Source organism: Pongo abelii, chromosome 1 (assembly GCF_028885655.2).
Source record: "Pongo abelii isolate AG06213 chromosome 1, NHGRI_mPonAbe1-v2.0_pri, whole genome shotgun sequence".
Lineage (NCBI taxonomy): Eukaryota > Metazoa > Chordata > Mammalia > Primates > Hominidae > Pongo > Pongo abelii.
In genome coordinates this window covers 90,096,736-90,120,241 of record NC_071985.2, presented here as the reverse complement: position 1 = coordinate 90,120,241, position 23,506 = coordinate 90,096,736, and the positions used below count along the sequence as shown (strand labels likewise).

Genomic DNA, 23,506 nt, shown 5'->3' with positions numbered 1-23,506 from the left:
AAAAAAAAAAAATTACCCGGCATAGTGGAGCGCGCCTGCAATCCCAGCTACTTGGGAGGCTGAGGCAGGAGAATCGCTTGAACCCGGAGGCGGAGGTTGCAGTGAGCTGAGATTGCACCACTGCACTCCAGGCTGGGTGATGGAATGAGACTCCGTCTCAAAAAAAAAGTAAGGTCGTATTATTTCCCCAGTCCCCACCCTGCTCAAAACCTCCAATAGCTTCCCATCACATAATAAAAGTCAAAAGTATGATAGCCTTAGAGGCCATCAAAAAATGAATTGCCTCTAAGGAGGGCCCTACATGATCTGATCTAGCACCTGCCTATTTATCTGATTCATCTCCTCCCACACTGCCTAGCTCTGCTCTAGCCTCACTAGCCTTACTGTCACTCCAGTCAAAGCATGTCTCAGCCCTAGGGTTTTTTTCCTTTTCTTGGAATGTCCATCTACTAGATCTTTACTAGACTTGAGGTGTCTATTGAAATCCTACTTCTTAACACAGGCAGCTCTTGACTATTGTAACTAAAATGGAACCTCATGTCATCCTCCTCTATCTATCCCCTTACTCTGCACTGTTTTTTTAATAACTTTTTTACCTATAACATTTAATCTAAAATTACATGTTTGTAATCCAGCTATACTACTAGAATATAAATTCTTGAGGGCAAGGACTATGTTTTTATCATCTTTGTAATCTCAACACCTAGAAGAGGGCTACGGCACAAAGTAGCTATTTAATGCCCCACCATCCTATTCATTCTTTCATTCATTCAGTCAACAACTATTTATTGAATTCCTGCTCTGGAAGGCCCTGTTCTATGTGCTGGGGCTGCAACAGTGAATACAACCAAGATTCTTGCATTCATGGAACTTATTAGTGCAAGGGTTGGGAGCATAGGAGGAGGGGAGAGACACACAGATAATAAAGTTATGAAGAGTACTATAAAGGAAAATAAAGCAGAATAAAAATGGGTTATCTGGATGGGTGTGCTCTTTTACATAGGGGGTTCAGAGAAGGCCCCTCTGCTGAGGTGACATCTAAATAAAGGTTTGAAGTGAGACAGTAAGCTATACATACTTGGGAAAGAACATTTCAAGCAGAAGAAACAACAAGGTAAAGACTCTGCAGCTTGAGTGTGCTTGGCAAGGAAGCCACTGTGGCAAAAGAATAGATAGGAACTTAGTTTGGAGAAACAAGATGGGAGCCAGATCACTTACGGACTTATGGACCAAAGAAAGGACTTTGAATTTTATCCTAAGAATGCTAGGAAGCCATGGAGGGTTTTGAGTAAAAGAGTGGCATGATCTGATTTATAATTGAAGATGTTCACTGTGGTTGATTCTTTGAGAACTTTATAGGGAAGCCAAATAGAAGCTAAAAGACCAGTTAGGAAGCTATTGCAGAAGACCTGCAAAACTAGTGTTGCAATGAAAGTGGTAGGATTCAGGATGTACTCTGAAAGTGGTGGAGAGGTGATGTGTTAATAGATTGAATGTGGGGTACAAGATAAAGACAAGAATCAAAAATCAGTAAAAAAGTACAAAAGTCAAAGTACAAAAATCAGTTTGATTTGAGTAACTGGATAAACAGTGATGTTGTTTACTGAGATAGTGCATGTGAGGAGACAGGAGCAAGGTTTTTTTTGGTGGGGGGGAATGTCCAATTTTACTTCAAACATATTAAACTGGAGATCCCTATTAGATTTCCGAATGGAGCTACTGAGTAAACAATTGGAAATATGAACCTGGGGCTCATACAAGGGACAATGAGAAGCATAAATTAAGGATTAATTAAGTTATAAATGGCATACATAGCCATCGGGTGGAGAGAAATCAATGTGGAAGAAAAGAGAAGCAGTTTAAAGACTGAGACCTCTAACCCTGAGGCATTCCAACTAATAAAGGTCAGAGAGGAGGAACATACAGCAAAATTTATTTAAAAAGAGTAGCCAGGAAATAGGAAGAATAAAACTCAAAAGTGAGGGGTCTTATAAAACAAACCAAAAAAAAAGCTTCAAGAAGGGGCTATAATCTCCATCATTCCTGCTCACAAAACAGGTTAAGATAACTGGAAATTGACCACTGCATTTGGAAAATGGAGGATCAGACCATGGCAAGTCATCTTAGTGGAGCTATAGGGATAGAGGCCTCCCTTTCTATGATCTGCTTTTTGTACTCACTGTTTTGTGGACGCCACGGTTATTACCACCAAATCAATAGCTATTACCACTGAATTCTCCCTTTCTTATTTGGGCTTTCCTACTGAATTTGAGGTTGTGATGATTATTATCCCTTGTGTATCCATCTTGTGATAGATACTCAATCCCACTGGTTTCCGTAACACTATATTCCACGGTTTTGTTTTTATCTCTCTAATCAGTTATTTAATTAGCTTCTCTTCCCCTTCATTCTACGTGTTCTTTCAGTGATTGTATGCATTCTTACATTTAAACTACAGTCCAGGGCCGGGCGCAGTGGGTCACGTCTGTAATTCCAGCACTTTGGAAGGCCAAGGTGGGCAGATTGTTTGAGCTCAGGACCAGCCTGGGCAACATGGCGAAACTTCATCTCTACAAAAAATACAAAAATTAGCCGGGCGTGGTGTTGTGCACCAGCTACTCAGGAGGCTGAGGTAGGAAGATCTCTTGAGCCTGGGAGGCAGAGGTTGCAGTGAACTGAGGTCACACCACTGCACTCCAGCCTGGATGACAGAGTGAGACCCTGTCTCCAAAAAAAAGAAAAACTACCATCCACGTAATGATGACTTCCAAGTCTTTTATTTTTATTTTTTTATTTTTTAGAAACTGATGTTTATTTTCCATCAACCATTTCTCCATGTTGCTTAAGAGCCCATGCAAGAACAGCTTAAGACCATTCGGTGGTTGCACCTACCCATTCAGTGGCCTGAGCAGTGGGAGCTGCAGACCAGTATTCCGTGGCAGGCTGAGTGCTCCATTGTTCAGTAGGGAACTGCTGAATAGGCACAGAGGGCACCTGTACACCTTCAGACCAGTCTGCAACCTCAGGCTGAGTAGCAGTGAACTCAGGAGCTGGAGCAGTCCATTCACCCTGAAATTCCTCCTTGGTCACTGTCTTTTCAGCAGCAGCTTGCTCTTCTTTTTCAATCTCTTCGGGATCTCTGTAGAAGCAGAGATCAGGCATGACCTCCCATGGATGTTCATGGGAAATGGTGCCACGCATGCGCAGAACTTCCCGAGCCAGCATCCATCACATCAAACCCACTGAGTGAGCTCCCTTGTTGTTGCATGGGATGGCAATGTCCACATAGCACAGAGGAGAATCTGTGTTACACAGAGCAATGGTAGGTAGATTAACATAAGATGCCTCCGTGAGAGGCTGGTGGTCAGCCCTGGGGTCAGTAACCATAAGAAGCCGTGGCTCCCGGAAGGCTGCCTGGATCTGGTTAGTGAAGGTTCCAGGAGTGAAGCGGCCAGCAATTGGAGTGGCTCCAGTGGCAGCAGCAAACTTCAGCACAGCCCTCTGGCCAGTATTCCTGGAGGATATAACACTGACATCAGCAGGGTTTTCAATGGCAACAATAGCACGAGCTGCCAGCAGAAGCTTCTCCCAGGTCCTCTTCAGATTTATGATCTAGGTGCCATCACTTTTCCTTTTATAGATGTACTGTTCCATCTGGAAGTCAAGATTGGTGCCACCTAAGTGGGTTCCTGCTGCAAGGAACTTAAGGACATCCTCCTCCTTCATTTGCAGGACATCAAGGGCTCCGGACATTGTGAAAGTTTCCCTTTAAGTTACAACGGGCATCCAGAACAACGCCATATGGACCCCTCTGTAGGTAGCGTGGAAAGGGACTTCCAAGTCTTTATTTCCAACTCAGGCTTTAGACTCACATACCTGATGGCCAATGGCACCTTTTTTTTTTTTTTTTTTTTACAGCTTTCTTTCTCCTTTTTTCTTTCTCTTTTCTTTCTTTTTTCCTTCCTTTCTTTCCCTCCCTCCCTCCTTTCCTTCCCTCCTTTCTCTCTTTCTCTCTCTCTTTTTTTATTTCTCTCTTTCTTTTCCTTTCTCTCTCTCTCTTTCTTTCTAGACAGAGTCTCTGTCAGCCAGGCTGCAGTGCAGTGGCACAATCTCGGCTCACTGCAACCTCAGCCTCCCAGGTTCAAGCTGTTCTCCTGCCTCAGCCTCCCAAGTAGCTGGGATTACAAGCACCTGTCGCCACACCCAGCTAATGTTTGTATTTTTAGTAGAGACAAGGTTTCACCATGCTGGCCAAGCTGGTCTTGAACTCCTGACCTCAAGTGATCCACCCACCTTGGCCTCCCAAAGTGCTGGGATTACAAGCATAAGCCACCGCACCCAGGCTTTAACAGCTTTATTAAGACATATAATTCACATACAGTTCACTCATTTGAAGTATACAATTGGCCAGGCACAGTGACTCACTCCTGTAATCCCAGCATTTTGGGAGGCTGAGGCAGGCAGATTGCTTGAGTCCAGAAGTTCGAGACCAGCCTGGACAACGTGATGAAACCCCATCTCTACAAAATAAAATACAAAAATTAGCTGGGTGTGGTGGCATGCACCTGTAAGTCCCAGCTACTTGGAAGGCTGAGGTGGGCGGATCGCTTGAATCCAGGAGGCAGAAGTTGCAGTGAGCTGAGATCACACCATTGCACTCCAGCCTGGGCAACAGAGGGAGAGGCTGTCGCAAAAAGAAACAAACAAATAAAAAGTATAAAATATACTCATTTAAAGTATATACTTCAATGGCATTTTTTGGGGAAAAAATGTATTCCTAAGTAAAAAAAAAAAAAAAAGTATACATTTCAATGGCTTTTTGTATACTCATAGATACATGTGACCATCACCACAGTCAATTTTAGAGTATTTACACCACCTCAAAAAGAAACCTAGTGCCTTTTAAGTTAATCCCCATTCCATCTTCCCATTCCCTCATCCAGAACCCTAAGAAACCATTCATCTATTTTCTGTGTCTATAGATTCCTGTGCTCTAGACTTCCATATGAATGGAATCATATAGTATGTGGTCTTTTGTGACTGGCTTCTTTAACTTAGCACAATGTTTTCAAGGTTCATCTATGTTGTAGCATTAATCAGTACTTCATTTCACCTTATGGCCAAATATTCCATAGTGTGGATGAGCCACATTTTATGTGTTCATCTGTTAATGAATATTTCAGTTGTTTCCACCTTTTGGCTATTATGAATAATGTTGCTATCAACATTAATATACAAGTTTCTGTGTGAACGTGTTTTTGGGTATATACCTAGGAATGAATGGAATTGCTGGGTCATATGGTTAACTCTATATTTAAACATCTGAGGAACTGCCAGGCTGTTTTCCTTTTTTTTTTTTTTTTGACGGAGTCTCGCTCTGTCGCCCAGGCTGGAGTACAGTGGTGCCATTTCGGATCACTGCAAGCTCCGCCTCCTGGGTTCACGCCATTTTCCTGCCTCAGCTTCCCAGGTAGCTGGGACTACAGGTGCCTGCCACCACGCCCGGCTAATTTTTTGTACTTTTAGTAGAGATGGGGTTTCACTGTGTTAGCCAAGATGGTCTCCATCTCCTGACCTCGTGATCCGCCCTCCTTGGCCTCCCAAAGTGCTGGGATTACAGGCGTGAGCCACCACGCCCAGCCTGCCAGGCTGTTTTCCAACACAGTTGCACCATTTTACATTCACAGCAGCAGTGTATGAAAATGCCAATTTCTCCCCATCCTTGACAACACTTATCTCACTTTTTGATTCTAGTCATCCCAGTGGCTGTGAAGTGGTTATCTCATTGTGGTTTTGGTCTGCAATTCTCTGATGACTGATGATGTCGAGTATTTCTTCATGTGCTTACATAGGTCACTTTTATGTCTTTTCTGGAGGAATGTCTATTCAGATCCTTTGCCCACTTTTAAATGGACTTTTCTTTAAAAAAAAAATTGTTTTTTAGTCAAAATCTTGCTCTGTCACCCAGGCTGGAGTGCACTGGTGTGATCGTGGCTCACTGCAACCTCTCCGCCTCCCAAGTTCAAGCAATTCTCTTGCCTCAGCCTCCCACGTAGCTGGGACTACAGGCGCGCACCATCACACCCAGCTAATTTTTGTAGAGACTGGGTTTCGCCATGTTGGCCAGGTTTGTCTCAAACTCCTGACCTTAGGATATCTGCCCACCTTGGCCTCCCAAAGTGGTGGGATTACAGGCATGAGCCACCACATCTGGCCAAAAAACAATTTTTCAAGGAGCCATGTCTCACTATGTTGCCCAGGTTGGAGTGCAGTGGTTATTCACAGGCACAATCATAGTACAATGCAGCCTTGAACTCCTGGCCTCAAGGGATCCTCCTGCATAGCTAGGACTACAAGTGCATGCCACCATGCCCAACAGATTTTCTTTGTTCTTTTTCGAGACAGGTCTTGCTCTGTCGTGAACACAGCTTATTGCAACCCTGACCTCCTGGGCTCAAGCAATCCTCCTGCCTCAGACTCCCATGTAGCTGGGACCACAGGCACATGCCACCATGCTCAGCTAATTTTTTTTTTTTTTTTTTTAGAGACAAAGTATCTTTGTTGTCCAGGCTGTTCTTAAATTCCTGAGCTCAAGCAATCCTCCTGCCTTGCCCTCCCAAAGTGCTGGGATACAGATGTGAGCCACCACACCCGGCCCAGATTGTCTTTTTTTTTTTTTTTTTTTTTTTTTTTTGAGATGGAGTTTCGCTCTTGTTGCCTGGGCTGGAGTGCAATGGTGAGATCTCGGCTCACTGCAACCTCCACCTCCCAGATTTAAGTGATCTCCTGCCTCAGCCTCCCAAGTAGCTGGGATTACAGGCACCTGCCACCACATCCAGTTAAATTTTGTATTTTTAGTAGAGATGGTGTTTCACCAAGTTGGCCACGCTGTCCTCAAACTCCTGACGTCAGGTGATCCACCCGCCTCAGCCTCCCAAAGTGCTGGGATTACAGGCGTGAGCCACCATGCCCGGCCCAGATTGCCTTTTTATTATTAAGTATATATTCTAGATACAAGTCTCTTATCAGATATCAGATATATGATTTGCAAATATTTTCTCCCTTTCTGCGGGTTGTGTTTCATCATGATGTCCCTTGAGGCACAAAACTTTTAAATTTTGATGTGTTCCAACTTATATTTTTGTTGTTGCTCATGCTTTTGGTGCCATATCTAAGGATCCTTTGCAAAACCCGAAGTCATGAAGATTTTACCCGTGTTGTCTTCTAAGAACTTTAGTTTTAGTTCTTTCTTTTACATCACTCATCGATTTTATCTTTTGTAAATAGTGTGAGGTAAAAATCGAACTTCAATCCTTTGCATGTGGCTACCCAGTTGTCCCAGCACCATTTGTTGAAAAACTATTATTTCCATATGGGATGGTCTTGGCACCCTTGTCAAAAATCAATTGACTATAGATATATGAGTTTATTTCTGGAATCTTAATTCTATTACATTGATCACTACATCGATTCTTGTGCCAGTTCCACATTGTCTTTTTTCTTTTTTTTAGGACAGGGTCTCACTTTATTGCCCAGGCTGGAGTGCAGTGGTGTGATCTTGGCTCACTGCAGCCTCAACCTCCTAGACTCAAGTGATCCTCCCACCTCAGCCTCCCAAATAGCTGGGACCATGCCTGGCTAATTTTTTAAAATTTATTTTAGGTAGACACAAGGTCTCACTATGTTGCCCAGGGTAATCTTGAAGTCCAGGGCTCAAGGGATCCTCCCACTTTGGCATCTATAAGTGCTGGGATTACAGGCATGAGCCACTGCACCCACCCTTAAATTTTTTGTAGAGATGGGGTCTCACTGTGTTGCCCAGGCTGGAGGATTTTTTGTATGCAAGATAATGCCATTTGTGAATATAGTTTTATCTCTTCCTTTCCAATCTGGATGCCTTTTATTTCTTTCTCTCGCCTAATTGCTCTGGCTAGAACCTTCAGCACAATGCTGACTTGAAGTGGCAAGAGTGAATATCCTTGTGTTCCTGATATTGGAGGAAAAGTATCCAGTCTTTCACCATTAAGCAATGATGTTGGCTATAGGTTACTCATAGGTACACTTTTATCAAGTTGACCAAGTCCCCGTCTATTCCAGCCAATGGCACCTTAACATTCCAAAGCTGAACTCACTTTTGCTCTAGCTTCTGTCAAACCCAAACTGTTCTGATTCTTGATATTTCTTAGTTGGCACCACTATTAACCTGTCTTAGATTGGATTCTCTAAAAGCAGAGCCTGAGAAAGTGATTCCGTACAAATGGTTTATTGAGGGAGTGCTCTCAAGTAAAACCTGTAATAAAGTGAGGGAAGCAATATAGGACGGGGGGGAAGGTTAGCCAAAGATATAGATTCAGATGGTAAGTTTAGCCTCCACTAGGAACTCTGGAACATAAATGGCACCACATTTGTCCTACTTTGAGGAAAGGGGGAGGAATTTTGGAATTTTTTTTTTTTCTGAGATGCAATCTCACTCTGTCGCCCAGGCTGGAGTGCAGTGGTACGATCTTGGCTCACTGCAACCTCCGCCTCCCAGGTCAGGATAAATTTTTGCCTTTTCCAGTTCAGTGTAATCAACTCACCATCAAGTGTCTGGTTGTTCTCCTTGAGTAGTACTGAACTGGGGGCTCAGCATTGGTCTCTGTTGCTGACAGGTTGAACACTCAGCAACAGCAGTAGTTAGGTCAGCTTTGGGTGAGAGGAGTCCATGTCTCTAGGTCAATGAGTAGCCTCCATCTCTGCCACCATGGTGATTCTATTCATGAGTACACTGTGCAAGCACTGGGATAGCTGAGGTAGTCCTGATAAATTCACCCTGTCCAACATGGTGAAACCCCATCTCTACTAAAAATATAAAAATTAGCCAGGTGTGGTGGCAGGCGCCTGTAATCCCAGCTACTCGGGAGGCTGAGGCAGGAGAATCACTTGAACCTGGGAGGCGGAGGTTGCAGTGAGCTGAGATCTCACCATTGCACTCCGGCCTGGGTGACAAGAGTGAGACTTTGTCTCAAAAAAAAAAAAAAATCATCCTGTCCATCTGGTTACTTAGTCCTTTGCTGGCAATGCTTTAATAGGCTACACTCTCACTGACCCATCCAAATGCTCTTCATCCAACCTTTTCACCCATTTTTAAATCTTGTTTCTTCCAGGCCCCTGACCAGCAAAGCCACTGACCATGAGTTCTTGTATAACTATCTCCAGCCACTTTTTTTTTTTTCCTCAAAGGAAATGATCAAGTACATTGCCTGAAGCCCTACACATTAAGATTTCCCTCATCATTGTCTTTCAGAACCACCCCAGTAGGTCTCAGTGAGAGGCTGTAGTCCATCTGGCTTACCCCAACATAACAGGGCAGTCTACCCATAAACCAGGCCTAGATTTTTCCCTCCTCTGTGAGGTGGTTGAAGGAATTTTTGTATGGCCAGAGGCATGAGCTAAGAAAAAGGAATCAGTGCACCAGAGGTAGGTGACAGGGGAGTGCTGGAGCCCCTTGCTCAATTTAACTTACTTATGCCACCAAGTTTGCTTGGGCTTCTTCCCAAATGTACCATTTCCACTGTAAGATGGCTTGCTGCTGTATACACCCAACCTCATGACTTGGAGGGTCTAATGATAACCAGCTGGTTATATGGGCAACTGGTCACATGGTCACTTGAAATCTCATGGTCAGGCACTGAGTCTCTTCCAGGGCCTAACAGCAAGCCAGAAAATGCATTTCAAATGGTAAAACTTTTTCTGCTAAAAATGGCATCACCTTACTCCAGAATCCTGGAGGTCTGGGCTGGAACCCTCCCTCCTACTGGGTATTATCAAAGAATCTACAGTCTCTTTTCCTACCACACATACCTCTAATACAATGGAATTTTCTAGGTGATATGGCCCCCCTGGACCTGTTGCAGAGCTGTTTCTTGCATCCCCAAGTGCAGAATATGCTGCCTCCAAAACCATAAGAGGCCTGCAATAACCTGTACTTTACTTTAGAGGTGATGTTCCAGAATGCTTCAGACCACTGGACCACTGAACTAAAAATTTCACCAATGTCACAGGCCCCTGCATCTTTGCAGCATTTATCCCCCATCACCTTGAGTATATATATCTAACCAAGCAATCCAGAGTACTTGAAACTGCTTGGTTTTTGGGTCTGATTAACATATCCATAATACCTAATTTGTATAACTTTTTTTTTTTTTTTTTTTAAGATGGAGTCTTACTCTGTCGTCCAGCCTGCAGTGCAATGGCACAATCTCAGCTCACTGCAACCTCCACCTCCCAGGTTCAAGTGATTCTCCTGCCTCAGCCTCCCAAGTAACTGGGACTGCAGGCATGCGCCACCATGCCCAACTAATTTTTGTATTTTTAGTAGAGACAGGGTTTCACCATGTTGGCCAGGTTGGTCTCAAACTCCTGACCTCAGGTGATACAACCGCCTCAGCCTCCCAAAGTGCTGCGATTACAGGTGTGAGCCACCACGCCAGGCCAGATAGTAAGTATTTTCAATTTTGCAGGCCATATGGTCTGTGTTGCAACTACTACATTCAGCCATTGTAGCACAAAAGCATCCACAGACAATATGTAAATAAATGATAGTTGCATGTTAATAAAACTTTATTTGCAAAAACAGATAATGAACCAGATTTGGCCTGTGGGCTGTAGTTTGCTGATCCCTGTGCTAGATTAGCAGCTACATACCTATACAAGAGGCTGTTACTTTGTCCAGTAAAGAAAGCATATCCAACACAGCACTGCATTTGGGACTACTACTTGCTTAAATTTGTAGTATTCCACTGTTATTCACCATAGGCCATCTAGTTTTTGCACAGGTCAAACAGCTGAAACTGAATTTGACTATAATGGAGACAACACCCCTACAACCTTTAAGTCTTTAAGGGTTGAACTCATCTCTGCCATTTTCCCCAGAATACAGTATATTTACTATCTTGGCAGAGGTGGGAGTGCAGTTTCAGGAGCATGGCCTTTCTGCCAAAACTGCTAAACATATTCATTCTGATTATACATTTGGAAACGGGGGAAATGATCATAATGTGGGTTTTTGGACCCACTGTGAGAGCAGGGTTGGGGGTGTTGAGAGGGGAAGACACTGTGGTGGTACTTCAGGTTCCTGGGTATCAATGCCAACTCAGACCCTGTAACCCTGTTTCCCAAGTCAAAAACAACTGCATATTCTTTTCCTAGTGTTTGGTTGTGATATTGTAAAATATGTATTTGGTCTTTAACCCCTTTTCCTGAAATATAACTTCTAAAATCCTTAAAATCTTCAAAGTGATGTCTTATTGTATTCCAATGAGTTGACTGATGGTTGGCATCCCCTAGGTGGCTTCAGGATGGGGGTCAGTCAACAAAAAGACCAAAGCAGTATTAGAGGGTTGGAACTTTCAACCCCACCCCCAAACCTCTAGGGAGGACAGAGGGGCTGAATTTTAAATTAATCACCAATGGCCAATGGTTCAGCCAATCATGCCTATATATAAAGCCTCCATAAAAACCCAAAAAGACAAGATCTAGACAGCTTCCAAGATGCAAAACGCATGAGGGTTTCTAGAATGAGGAGTCCCCAACACCTGGGCCATGAACCAGTACCAGTCCACGGCTTGTTAGGAACTGGGCCTCACAGCAGGAGGTGAGTGGCAGGTGGGCCAGCAATACCGCCTAAGCTCTACCTCCTGTCAGATCAGCAGTGGCACTAGATTCTCCGAGGAGTGCAAAACCTATTGTGAACTGCACGTGAGGGATCTAGGTTGTGTGCCCCTTATGAGAATCTAGCTAATGCCTGATGATCTGAGGTAGAACAGTTTCATCCCAAAACCATCCCCCCACCCCCGTCTGTGCAAAACTTGTCTTCTATGAGACTGGTCCCTGGTGCAAGAATGTTGGGGACCACTGTCCTAAATGGTGGCATACCCAGAGAAGGAACGGAAGCTCTGCAACCTTGCCTTATACATCTTTTCATCTTTTTTTTTTTGAGAGATGGAGTCTTGCTCTGTCTGTTGCCCAGGCTGGAGTACAGTGACACAGTCTCAGCTCACTGCAACCTCCGCCTCCCCGGTTCAAGAAATTCTCCTTCCTCAGCTTCCCAAGTAGCTGGGACTATAGGCATGCACCACCACACCCAGCTAATTTTTGTATTTTTTTAATAGAGACAGGATTTCACTATATGTTCACCAGGCTGGTCTCGAACTCCTGACCTTAGGTGATCCACCCACCTCGGCCTCCCAAAGTGTTGGGATTACAAGCGTAAGCCACTGGGTCCAGCCATGTTTTCATCTATATTCATTGTAATATCCTTTAAATAAACTGAAATATGTAAGTAAGTGTTTCCCCAAGTTTTGTGGGCCACTCTAACAAATTAATCAAACCCAAGGAGGGGGCTGTAGACACCCTGATTTATAGCACAGGCAAAATAACCCAGGAATTGCAATTGACATCAGAAGTTGGGGGAGATAGTCTCGGTGATTGACTGGTCAACCTGTGGGATCTGACACTGTCTCCAGGTAGACAGTGTCAGAATTAAAGTAAATTAGAGGATATCCAGCTGTTATCCACTGCAGAATTGCTTGCTTGTTGAGGGGAGGGAATTCCACACATGTGATTACAGAAGAGTTCTGTGTTGCTCATTGTGGTATGAGAAGAGAGGATGAACAGTGCTTTTCCACTCAATGATTAACTGATAAATGGCTCTTTCCATTGATAGCTTATGAGTCTAAGAACTATCTCAGGCTTAAAAACTGGACAAGAAATTGGGACTTTTCTTTGAAGTTTCTGACTTCAGCCTTCTATTCAACCATTCTTGATCTCCCTTATATATAAGAAGGCAATACTCTTCTTGGTTGCCGATCTATCCTGCTCCTAGGACCACTCACATTCCGTTAGCCATCTCCACTTTGACCTTGCTACCCTTAAGGAAATTTACTCACCTTGCTTCTGAGAGTTAAGTGTTGCCATCTGACCTCTGCTATGTCAGGATCCTATCATTCCCCCACTGCTACTAGGAAACCAGTTTCTTTTACATCTTGTATCAGCTTCAATCTACAGAGACAGCCACTTCTAAATTTCTCAAAGATGTTGGTAACCCTTTATCAGTGCCTTTCCCATTGTCTTTATTAAAAAATAATTCCCAGGTCTTTCTGGGGTATATAGTCAGCTGGTGGGCTTACCAGTGTTATATAATATTCATTCTTGCATACCCATTTCCTCTAAGTCTTCTGGTCCTTTTTTGCATGGTCTGCCGTCTCCACTTCATTCAATATGGGCCAGTGTTTTCTCCTAGCTCCCCAAAGCCGTCTTAACATCATATTATAACTGCCTCGTGGGGCTTTGACAAAACTTTCCAGAGTCACAGGAAAATGTCCCAATTATCACAAAGTTTGTATGAATTCAATTCTTAATTCATGAAGCCACCCATACAATCACAAATTTATCTAACACATTTAATTTTGGAACAAAGGAGCAACTCCTTTAAAGTTTGAGAGTCGCATAAATATTTCATATACAGCTTAAACCTATGCCTTGTAATGATTATTTTTGAGCAGCAGAAAAGGAAGGCTAGAGAAATGCTAGAGATGTCCTTACTAGTGACACATTCTTGCTGAAGAACAAGTTCTCTGGAAGTGAAACTCAACTAGGAGAGAACAAGAGGTACAGATAGATATCAGTTCGGCTAGGGTCTTCAGAGAGACTGAGGGCCCCAAAACTGCTACTCAAAGGTGATTTGCAGACTTGTGCTGGTCAGTGAACACTTTTTTTTTTTTTTTTTTTTTACCAGTCTGTGACATGGTGAATTAGAAATTGAGAGTGTTTAAAAACTTTTTAGCATTTTAATGTTGCTGTGATATCCAAGTACATGATCAATGGACTTAACCTACAGAACAGTCTGGCCAGTTTGGGTGCTGTCAAACTTGCCGGGTTGGCAGCACACAGTGTGAACTCCATACCTGTCATGGGCAATAGGAATGCATATTGATAAGTGAAGGACTGGAAAACAAAAAACCTGGTCCTTTACCATACATAGTTTGAGAAAGACTGCCCTAGAGTACCATACCTCCACCACAAGTCCTGGAATAATTCCAAAAGTTTTTGGAACAAAGTGTGACCTGAGGTCAACTTGCTCACATTCAATCAAAATAAAAATAAAAATGAGTGCCTTGGGAACAAAGATAAAGTGGACTAGGGCATCTATTTAGATTCCTGGAGTAAGCCCTGGCTAGGCTAGCAGAAGTGAGAATCTGTAAAAGAAAACTGGTAGGACAGAAGGCACAAGGTTCACAGAGAAGGGCTCTTTTGTTCTTCCCTCCTCCTCTCTATCCTTGTCCAGTTTTTGGCTGGAGCTTTAAGGAGAAAATAGTGACACTCAAGCCCCATGACTACATCACAAGTATACCTGTACTTTCTCCATCTCTGGCAGAACAGAGACATTTTACATTCAGATCTGGGCTCTTCCATGCTCTGGTAAGGTATAGGAGTTGGAGTTTCTCAAATAGCCTGAGGCCTTAAGAACATTTCCTTCCTCACCAATACCATAAAACATGTAAGGTCTTCAAGGGGTGAAAAGTTTTAACCTCGGGGCAAGTGACATGTCAGAAGCACAAAGTGACTCATAATGAATGTGAATTTGCTCTGGAGAGACTTATCTTCTGAGTGAACCAGGACAGCCAGCTGGGCTGACCAGAATATCTACCAACATATGTCAGCCAAGGTCCATAGACCCACTGGGAGCCACAGAAAAAAAGCCACGTCAGCTCCAAGAAAAATAATTTAGAAAACATAACAATATATTACTAACATTAATAACAATAATATAAAAGGTTAAAATATAATACCACTTGAAGGGCTTTCTACATTGAAATACTCAAGGGAACATGAGGAAAGATGGCCATCCAGTCTCCTTTGCCAACTGAGGTGCAGACTGAGTTGTGGAAGGTGGGTGTTGATGGAACCCAGCATTACAATATTGTGTAGAACTAGTCTCCTAATATACCTCACTCTGCAACTTATGGAAGCTGAGGAAGATCAGAAAAAGACCTGAATGAAAAATAGGCCACACTCCTCACTCAGAATATTTATTATATTCTGCCCCATGGGGCCTTGCAGGAAAAGGAACCCAAGCTATACCCCTACTCCTTTTCCAAGCTACTTTCCTGAACCAAGGGACAGGATTCTAAGAGAATCATGTATCTCAAATAAGCCAGAATGTATCTGGGGAAGAATAGCCATTAATTTCCTAGACCTGACACTGGGTTTATTTGTGTCTGCCAGGAAGACGGGGAGTCAGTGAGAATGGTAGATGGACTAGATGAGGGGAAATAGGATGGGCCCTTCTTTATCACAGCTTGAGCTCAAAAAGGTTGGGATAAACAGGTGTTTCAAAAAGAGAGGAGGTAAGAGAGAGGACCGGCAGGGGATAGAGGAAGGTCAGGGGCTGGGTTCACCCATATCACATAGCATTGTAGGAAGAAGCAGGGTAACCATTTGAGTTCTCAGGCTGGAACAGGGAGGTGAGGGCTAAGCACCTAGAGAGAGGAGAATCCTAAGGCCTCTCTTTCAACTCTATTGTGATTAGATGCAAAAGCCCTTTCCCTTTAGAGAATTCAGAATGGTCTGTCTGAAGGCAAGAGAGCATAGTGACAGACCTGTAGCCCCAGCCCAGGCTGTTTCTCCCCATTCTCAAAGGCTCTGCCAGGAGAACTATAGAAATACAGAGTCCCTGGACTCTGCCCCTCCTCCCCAGATCCAAGAGAGGGAGTAGAGACAAGGCACAAAGACCCTGGGCATAAAGGTGAACATCAGTGTGGCCACATATAACATTATTTTGAGAAAGGAAAGAAAGGGCATGCCCCAAAAGGGATGCCTTCCTTCACCTGGCAGGTAGCTGGAACTTTGATAGTGGCAGAAACCACAATGAAGTAGGGTTCACAGAAACGGCCTGTGAAACAGACCCTATTCTTAGAGAGACAGAGGAAAAACCTCAGCTGGTATGGCACAATCTTGAATGGGATGAGAGGGCAGCGGGCAGACTTCTCCCGCAGGTGACACTCCTGCCTCAGGTCCCAATGGTTCTGCTGACTCCAGATGTTCCCCATAGCTGGGACTCAGAGAGGAAAACGTGTTGTGTTTCACATGATCAGACACTGTTCGCCACTGGCACCTGGTGGGCCCGAAAGATTGAGGGCATCCAGGTCAAAGTTGAGGCCAGGAGGCTGGGGAAGAGATGAAGGGACTCAGATAATTGCTCATTTTTTAGGACAGACGTGAAGATCCATCCCCAGTAGCCACAATTATCACCTTAGGTGGAATCCTGAGAGGTTAAAGAATTCTGGAAATTGGGGGCTCAGATTAAAATGTGGAAAAAGAAGACATACTCACCATCTCTCCAGCCAGCTCCTTTGGAGGATGGCCCAAATCCTGTAGCTAGAAAATAAGGAAAATGGAACATGAAATAGAGAAAAGCCCAGAAAACAACAGAGGATCCAGAAGAGGAATCTAATGAATGATCTCTCTATCTCTTCTGACAGAGATCACAAGAGAGGATCCCTCCTCCACCTAGGTCTAGCAGTATTGCATCCTTCCCAGATACCTCCTCCACTGAACACCTAAGTGGACAGCACCAGTGGGCAGAAGGCAAGAGGCCTTACCTGCTGCATAAGATCCAGCACCATCTCAAAACGAGCCTTTTGAGTGGTTTCACTGTCTGTGGGGGTCTCTGCCTCGAACTGCTCACATATTTTGCACATGACGCTGTGCTGCTCCTGATATTTTTCAAACTGCTCTGGAGGTAGAGATTCCCGATGACTCTGCAACCATTCTGGATACTAAGAAAAGAGAGAATGGGTGGAAAACAATTAAGTGAACAATGGATATGGATGGGTAATCAGAACAATGTGATTAAAATGTGAAAGGGAAAGGCACGTAGAAAAACGAAAAGCTAAATAAGTAAGTTCATCATGAAAAGTGGCACTGACTCCAACCAGATCACCTGGCCATGTTAGCATTTATGGTCACCAGAGATTGGTAAGCTTCTGTAAAGGGCCAGACAGTGAATATTTTAGGCTTCAAGGGCCACATATGATCTCCGTTGTGTTTTTTCTTCTTTTTTTTCGAGACAGAGTTTTACTCTGTCACCCAGGCTGGAGTGTGATGGTGTGATCACCACTCACTGCAGCCTCGATCTCCCCAGGCTCAAGCAATCCTCCCACCTGAGCCTCCCCAAGTAGCTGGGTCTACAAGTGTGCACCACTGTGACTGGCTAGTTTTTTTTGTATTTTGTAGAGACAGGGTTTCATCATGTTGCTCAAGCTGGTCTTAAACTCCTGGGCTCAAGCAATCTGTCCACCTTGGCCTCCCAAAGTGCTGGAACTATAGGAGTGAGCCACTACGCTCGGCTATTGCACATTTTCTTTGTAGTTTTTTCAAATGACCTTAAAAATGTAAAAACCATTATTTGCTAGAGAGTTGGATTTGGCCCACCCAGGTCTTGGCCTGCTGACTCGTGGTCTGTACTATTCATTACACACTTACCCACATTTCCCCGTGTCACTGAAAAGCTATTATTCCTATATTTTATCTCTCCAGTAAAACTATACACTCTTTAGCCAGGTGTGGTGGCTCACACTTGTAATCCCAGCACTTTGGGAGGCTGAGGTGGGAGGATCACTTGAGCTCAGAAGTTTGAGACCAGCCTGAGCAATATAGTGAAAGCTCATCTCTACAAAAAATTTTTAAAACATTGGCCAAGCATGGTGGCACACACCTGTAGTCCCAGCCACTCAGGAGGCTGAGATGGGAGAATCACTTGAGCCTGGGATGGGGAGGCTGTGGTGAGCCAAGATCGTGCCACTGTGCTCCAACTGGAGCGAGACCCTGTCTCAAAACAAAATGATACAACCACACATATAAGCTCTTTTATGGCAGGGACCATCATTTAAACTACTCTTACTCTGTTCGCATCACAAAGCCAGTAAGTAAATCCTCAGTTAATTCTTTTTCTTTTTGAGATGGAGTCTTGCTCTGTCGCCCAGGCCGGAGTACAGTGGCACAATCTCAGCTCACTGATATTCACAATACTCACAATACTCAGCTCACAATCTCAGCTCTGCCTCCCAGGTTCAAGTGATTCTCCTGCTGCCTCCTGTGTAGTTGCGATCACAGGCATGAGCCACTACGCCAGGCTAATTTTTGTATTTTTACTAGAGACGGGGTTTCACCATGTTGGCCAGGCTGGTCTCGAACTCCTGACCTCAGGTGATCCACCTGCCTCAGCCTCCTAAAGTGCTGGGATTACAGGCATGAGCCACCATGCCCAGCCGAATTCTTGCTGGAGAAATAAAGTCAGAAATGCAAGATTGATCAGACAACAATCCCAGAGTCTTGAACCAGTTTATAGAAAACTAGAACTGAAGGATTTCCTCTTAGACCCCAAACGTTATACCCCTTATACCCCAACGTATAGTGTGACAGCTTTATTCTCTCAGAGACACAACTCTCCCCACCCCCCAACTCTCCCTGCCTCAAATAAATAAAGAAGGAAAAAAAGCACACTCGAGTTACTCCTTCTGGAGGCTCTGAGTAGACAAAATAGCCCACATCAGTTGATGTGATGGAGAATGAAGAGAAAAAGCAGAAATGGAAGTTCACAAACCTTTTCTGTGATCTCCTTCAGTGATGGGTACAGCACATCCTTGGAGAGTAGGTTCTGCATAATACTCTGCATGATGGGGAGGATGTTCCCCTCCCCATCCCCTTCGTCCATGCCTAGCCCCTCCATGGCCTTGGTCAGCTCTTCTTCTGACATGCCGGAGTTCTAGATAGGACAAGTAAGAGGTGAGCAAGGATACTACCTTCTTGGGATGCTCACCACTCTCTCAGGTGACAAAGATAAACTATCTAAACTTGCCTGTAACAAAACAATAAGACAGCAACAGACTTGGGATGATACTCAAAGCATCTGTCTTTTGAGACTCTGCTGGAGAAATGTCTGGGAGTGGACCCCTTGTGGGCCTCTACTACTTTCTCCTCACCTGAAGGTCAGTGGCATTTTTGGCTAATCCACTTAGTGTTTCCTTTAGGCAAGAAGTGAATTCTTGTTGGGAGGTCATATCACTGCCTAGGAGAGATTAAAAAAGCCAACATCATTTAGGAGTTTGTTTCCTTGCCTAGACTGAACTGGTTACCAGCTTGGATATGAAGCATTTACTAGTGAATCATTATCACTCCCAATCTTGGAAAACCCTATGGTTATCTTCATAGTCTTTTCATAAATCTATTTAATACACGGACTCTGCATCAGTTTATTCTCCATGATGATACCCACAATAACACTGTGACCTTTCAAATGGTCAGTTTTGAATAATGTTTTCTATTACTTTCCAACCTATCTCACCCCTTTTCATTAACAGGGATTCCCATCCTTTCTCTCATTGCCTTTACCCGTTCCTTGGCTGTGACATCATGATTGCTATCAACTTCATTAAGAATTCTGGTGTTTTCAGGCAACAAAGACTTAAGAGTCTGTTCAGATATTTCCGTGTATCTGGGGTCTCCTCACCCACTCTCCCTGCAGCTTCCGAGAGCTTTTGGAACTGCTCCACCAGGTGGGGCTCTTCCTCAGCCAACTCCTTCATTGCCTTCTCGAACTCCGCAGTGGCTTGGGAAGCCAGTTCACTGTCGAATAGTTCCTGGAAAAACTTCTCTTGGGAAGCGAAGAGGGAATCCTGCGGGGGAAGGATGGCTGAAATGCGTCTCTTACTTAGGACTACACTGCACCTGGCCTCTGATAGAAGCCACAGGCAGTGGCTATGGGAAATGCACCTCCCTCCTACCCACTTCCACTGGACATTCTAACTACTGCTCCTAATGAGGATAGCAAAGAAGGTATCTAGTCATTGAAGGAGGGTATGGGATGGCATTCCAATCCAACCATTTAAACCTACTATTTTTTCAAGGAACTCTGAGATTCCCCCACTCAACCTCAAGTCCTTATTTTACAAGGACTGAGGCTGGCAAGAGCACTCACCAATGTGAGGCCAAGGTACCCTCCCCCATTCCCCTCTGGCCCATAGGGGCCTGCCCAACCTCTGCTCAGGGCTGCATGCCCATCCCCTCCCTATCCCTTAAGGGGGTGGAATTTATACTTTGGCAGTGTCTCCTGGCGATCTCTTCTGGGGCCCCGAAGCATCAGGGGCCGTGGTGGTAGAAGGGGGTGCTGGGGAGGGTTTGGCTTTATCGAAATCATCAAGAGCACCTTCAGAGACAAGAGACATGGTGTGTGTGTTGGCAACAGATGAGAATGCAAGCAAGACTGGGTGGTTTCTGGGCAAAGCATTAGGAATATGATTTTTCAAATTGCCAACTTTCCTCAATTTTCCTCCTTGAGTCCCCCACCTCCCCAGACCACCCTCAATGAGCCCCCTACTTCCTTCTGGATTACCTAATTTATTGTGAGCAAAGGCAAAGAAATCCCTTCAGGTGGAACAAGTGTCCATCGCAGAGCTGGGAGGAGAGGATTAAAAAGTTCTGCAGAGACATCTCCATCTATAGTGTCTCCCTTACCACATCCTAATGATTCCCTGGAAATCCCATACAAATACCCAACAGGAGTAGAGAACACAGATGTCCTCATCCCTCTGAACTCACTCTGGAGCTCTAAAAGGAATAACTTGGTGAGAAAGCACAAGACATCCCACCTAGCTTCCTGTTGGTACTGGTACCAGCACAGACTGAGGGACTACATACCAGACTCCATGGTAAGGCATTAAACTATCTTCTCTTATTCTCCAGTTTAGTGCTCCCCCACAACCTTCTGGAGCTCCTTTTGGCCTGATCTCTGCAGATAACCGTACGCTAATTTACACAGTCACTTGGCACTCCTCAGGGTTTCTGTTCACTTTTCTGCCTGCCCACATCTCTGTGATTGAGCAAGCGATTACAAATTCACCTCTGCCCTGAAAAGCCTGTGTCCTCACCACCATTCTGCTTGCCAGGCCTAGGGAGAAAGCACTAGCCCCACTCTGGGCAGGAAGCCAACAGGGGAGTGGAGAGTAATGCTAAGAAAACATCCCCCGTCTTTCAGGAGGGTGAACTGCTTTCCCCTGAAATCGCCACATCCTCAGTTTCTCAAAATAAGGGAAAGGAGTCCGCTTGAGCTACTGACAAGATGAAAGAACTGTTAAGGGGCCTAACGAGAGAAAGAGAAAAGTACTAGGAGGAGAAAAGTGTCTTTCGTGTTAAGGAAGACAGGACGAGGCACAGAAGGACCGGCCACGAGCTTGCTAGGAGTTAATGTAAGCAATCAGTGAGTGCGTGGTTCGCTACCCATCAAGAACCAAATGCTGCTGCTGCTGCTGCTGAAGTCGGACTCTAAGAACTTAGTAACCTAAAGAGGAGTTTGGAGAGGTATCATGAAACGCCGTCCTGCAGAAACATCCACAATCTGGACCACTGAGGGACCCCAGGTGAGCTCCCCAGCTCCAGTCGCCGGGGTGGGGCAGAATGACCCAGAGATTTTTGGGGGGCTCGGGGGTCAGACTCTTCGCCCCCATTTAACCTTTGGAGAGCCTCTCCCGCCCCGTCTCTAATATCTCAGGTTCACTTAACCCCCGGAATGGGTCCTCACACCTGCCCTCTTCGGGCCTTTCCCATTATGGGCTCTTACTTTCCAGAAGCTCCTCCAATTCCCTGTCCGCTTCGGCCCCGACACCATAATCTTCCTCAGCGGCCGCCATCTTGCTACCTCCGACTTGCCGTAGGAGGCGGGACCCTCTCGGTGCCGCCACGCCCTCCACCCCTTCGCTCCCGCCCTCTTCTGCCTCGGGTAACCAATGGTATTGTTGGCCAGTGCGGAACCGCCATTTTTAAAGGGCCAGGAAGCTTTCAGTTTTTGTGTTTTGGGTATTTTTCTCTTTTCTCCTGTGAAACATAGAATTAGGGATAAGACAGGGTTATTTTCTGTCTGTTTTTAGAGGCCCGGACTCCTTTCTTTCAACTTCCCAAATTACCTGGCGAAGCTCTTTCATTATTTCTTCCTGAGCTGTGAGTAGGCCAGATTGAGACAAACTGCCTACAAATAACCAGAATCTGTACATATATAATTGAGATGACAATTATGGTATATAACATACCACTTTCTCTCACTTCTTTTTTTTTTTTTTTTTTTGAGAAGGAGTCTCGCTCTGTCGTCTACGCTGGAATGCAGTGGCGCCATCTTGGCTCACTGCAGCCTTGGCCTCCCGGGTTCAAGCGATTCTCCTGCTTTAGCCTCTCGTGTAGCTGGGATTACAGGCGCGCGCCACCGCATCCGACTAAATTTTTGTAGAGACGGGGTTTTACCATGTTGGCCAGGCTGGTTGGCCAGGCTGGTCTCGAACTCCGGACCTCAGGTGATCCGCCCTCCTCGGCCTCCCGAAGTGCTGGGATTACAGGCGTGAGCCACTGCGCCCGGCTTCACTTCATTGTCTCACTCAAATATTATATTTTCTGAAACGCTTTCCTTGGCCATTCCCGTTCCTTTTCTTCCTAACACTGAACAGTATCTGACATACTATCTACCGTACTTGTTTATTCTCCGCTCCCCACCCTGCAGAATGTAAACACCATGAAGGCAAAGATTTTCATCCGTTGTCTTTACTGCTGTAAAGCCCAACTCCCAGGCTAGGGTTTAAAACTTGGTAGGCACTCATTGGCCACTCTGCTCTCGCAGTCCCTAATCAGGCACATCTGTCTGCCCAATCCAGTGGCATCTCTCATTTCCTATTCTCTATTAGAACTGTTTGATTAAAGGACACAGGGCCAGCCAGGAACTTAGAACTCAATGTTATTAAGAGAGCCTCTGGGACCTTGGACTGAGCAGGACAATTCGAATGTAGTAGTAATAGACTTACTTTCCCTGACCAATCTCCTTTTCTCCACACAGAACCCAACCTCCAACTGAGTGAACACGGGAGATGCTCAGATAGAGGTTAACTCTAGAGGTCCCTTTCCTCCTTTGGAATTGTTGTATTCAGATGTCAGAATGTAGCAACTGTTTCACATACAAATCTGTTTTCGCACTTAGAGAGCACCTATTACTAAGGTCTCGTTCTGGGCACAGCGAGGACAGAGAGATAAATCAGGACCACCCCCTGCTGTAAGGTAGCTAAGTGGGGGTGAGCCGGAGGTATGATGAGATATACACACAGTAAGTAAGATACAAGGTAAGAATTTTAAATGAAAAAAAATCCTGTGTTAAGTCACCTCATCACTTTCATTCTTAGCTTCCTAAACACACATTTGAGTACTGCATCAAGCACCAGATCAAACACTTACTATGGCCTTCACAGATAGGGCATAGACTTGTAAAATCATATCTGTGCAAAACCTGTTTTCTTCCAACCACAAGTAGTGTGTTTTGGGATAAAAATATTAACTGTGAGTTAGAAAGCCTAAATTCCAGCCCCAATTCTGCCACTAAATCACTTTTGAAGTCCTTTACAATTCTAAACTTCTGTAATCAAATCCTTTCCTG

The 23,506-nt window shown here is 44.7% G+C and overlaps 1 protein-coding gene and 1 pseudogene across 4 annotated transcripts; both read right to left on the bottom strand.

The window, feature by feature from the left end:
- Window positions 1-1,655: 1,655 nt before the first annotated feature.
- LOC100441117 (small ribosomal subunit protein uS2-like) lies at window positions 1,656-3,810 on the bottom strand (annotated as a pseudogene).
- Window positions 3,657-21,907, bottom strand: PEX19 (peroxisomal biogenesis factor 19). Of its 4 annotated transcripts, none has more exons than XM_054531905.1 (8): window positions 21,659-21,907; window positions 20,139-20,248; window positions 19,553-19,718; window positions 19,026-19,111; window positions 18,647-18,808; window positions 16,644-16,820; window positions 16,375-16,419; window positions 3,657-4,520 (listed from the first exon to the last, which is right to left on the bottom strand). In XM_054531905.1, exons 1-8 carry the CDS (start codon window positions 21,726-21,728, stop codon window positions 4,422-4,424), a joined length of 915 nt encoding a protein of 304 aa, XP_054387880.1. In that variant the 5' UTR covers window positions 21,729-21,907; the 3' UTR covers window positions 3,657-4,421.
- Window positions 21,908-23,506: the final 1,599 nt, after the last annotated feature.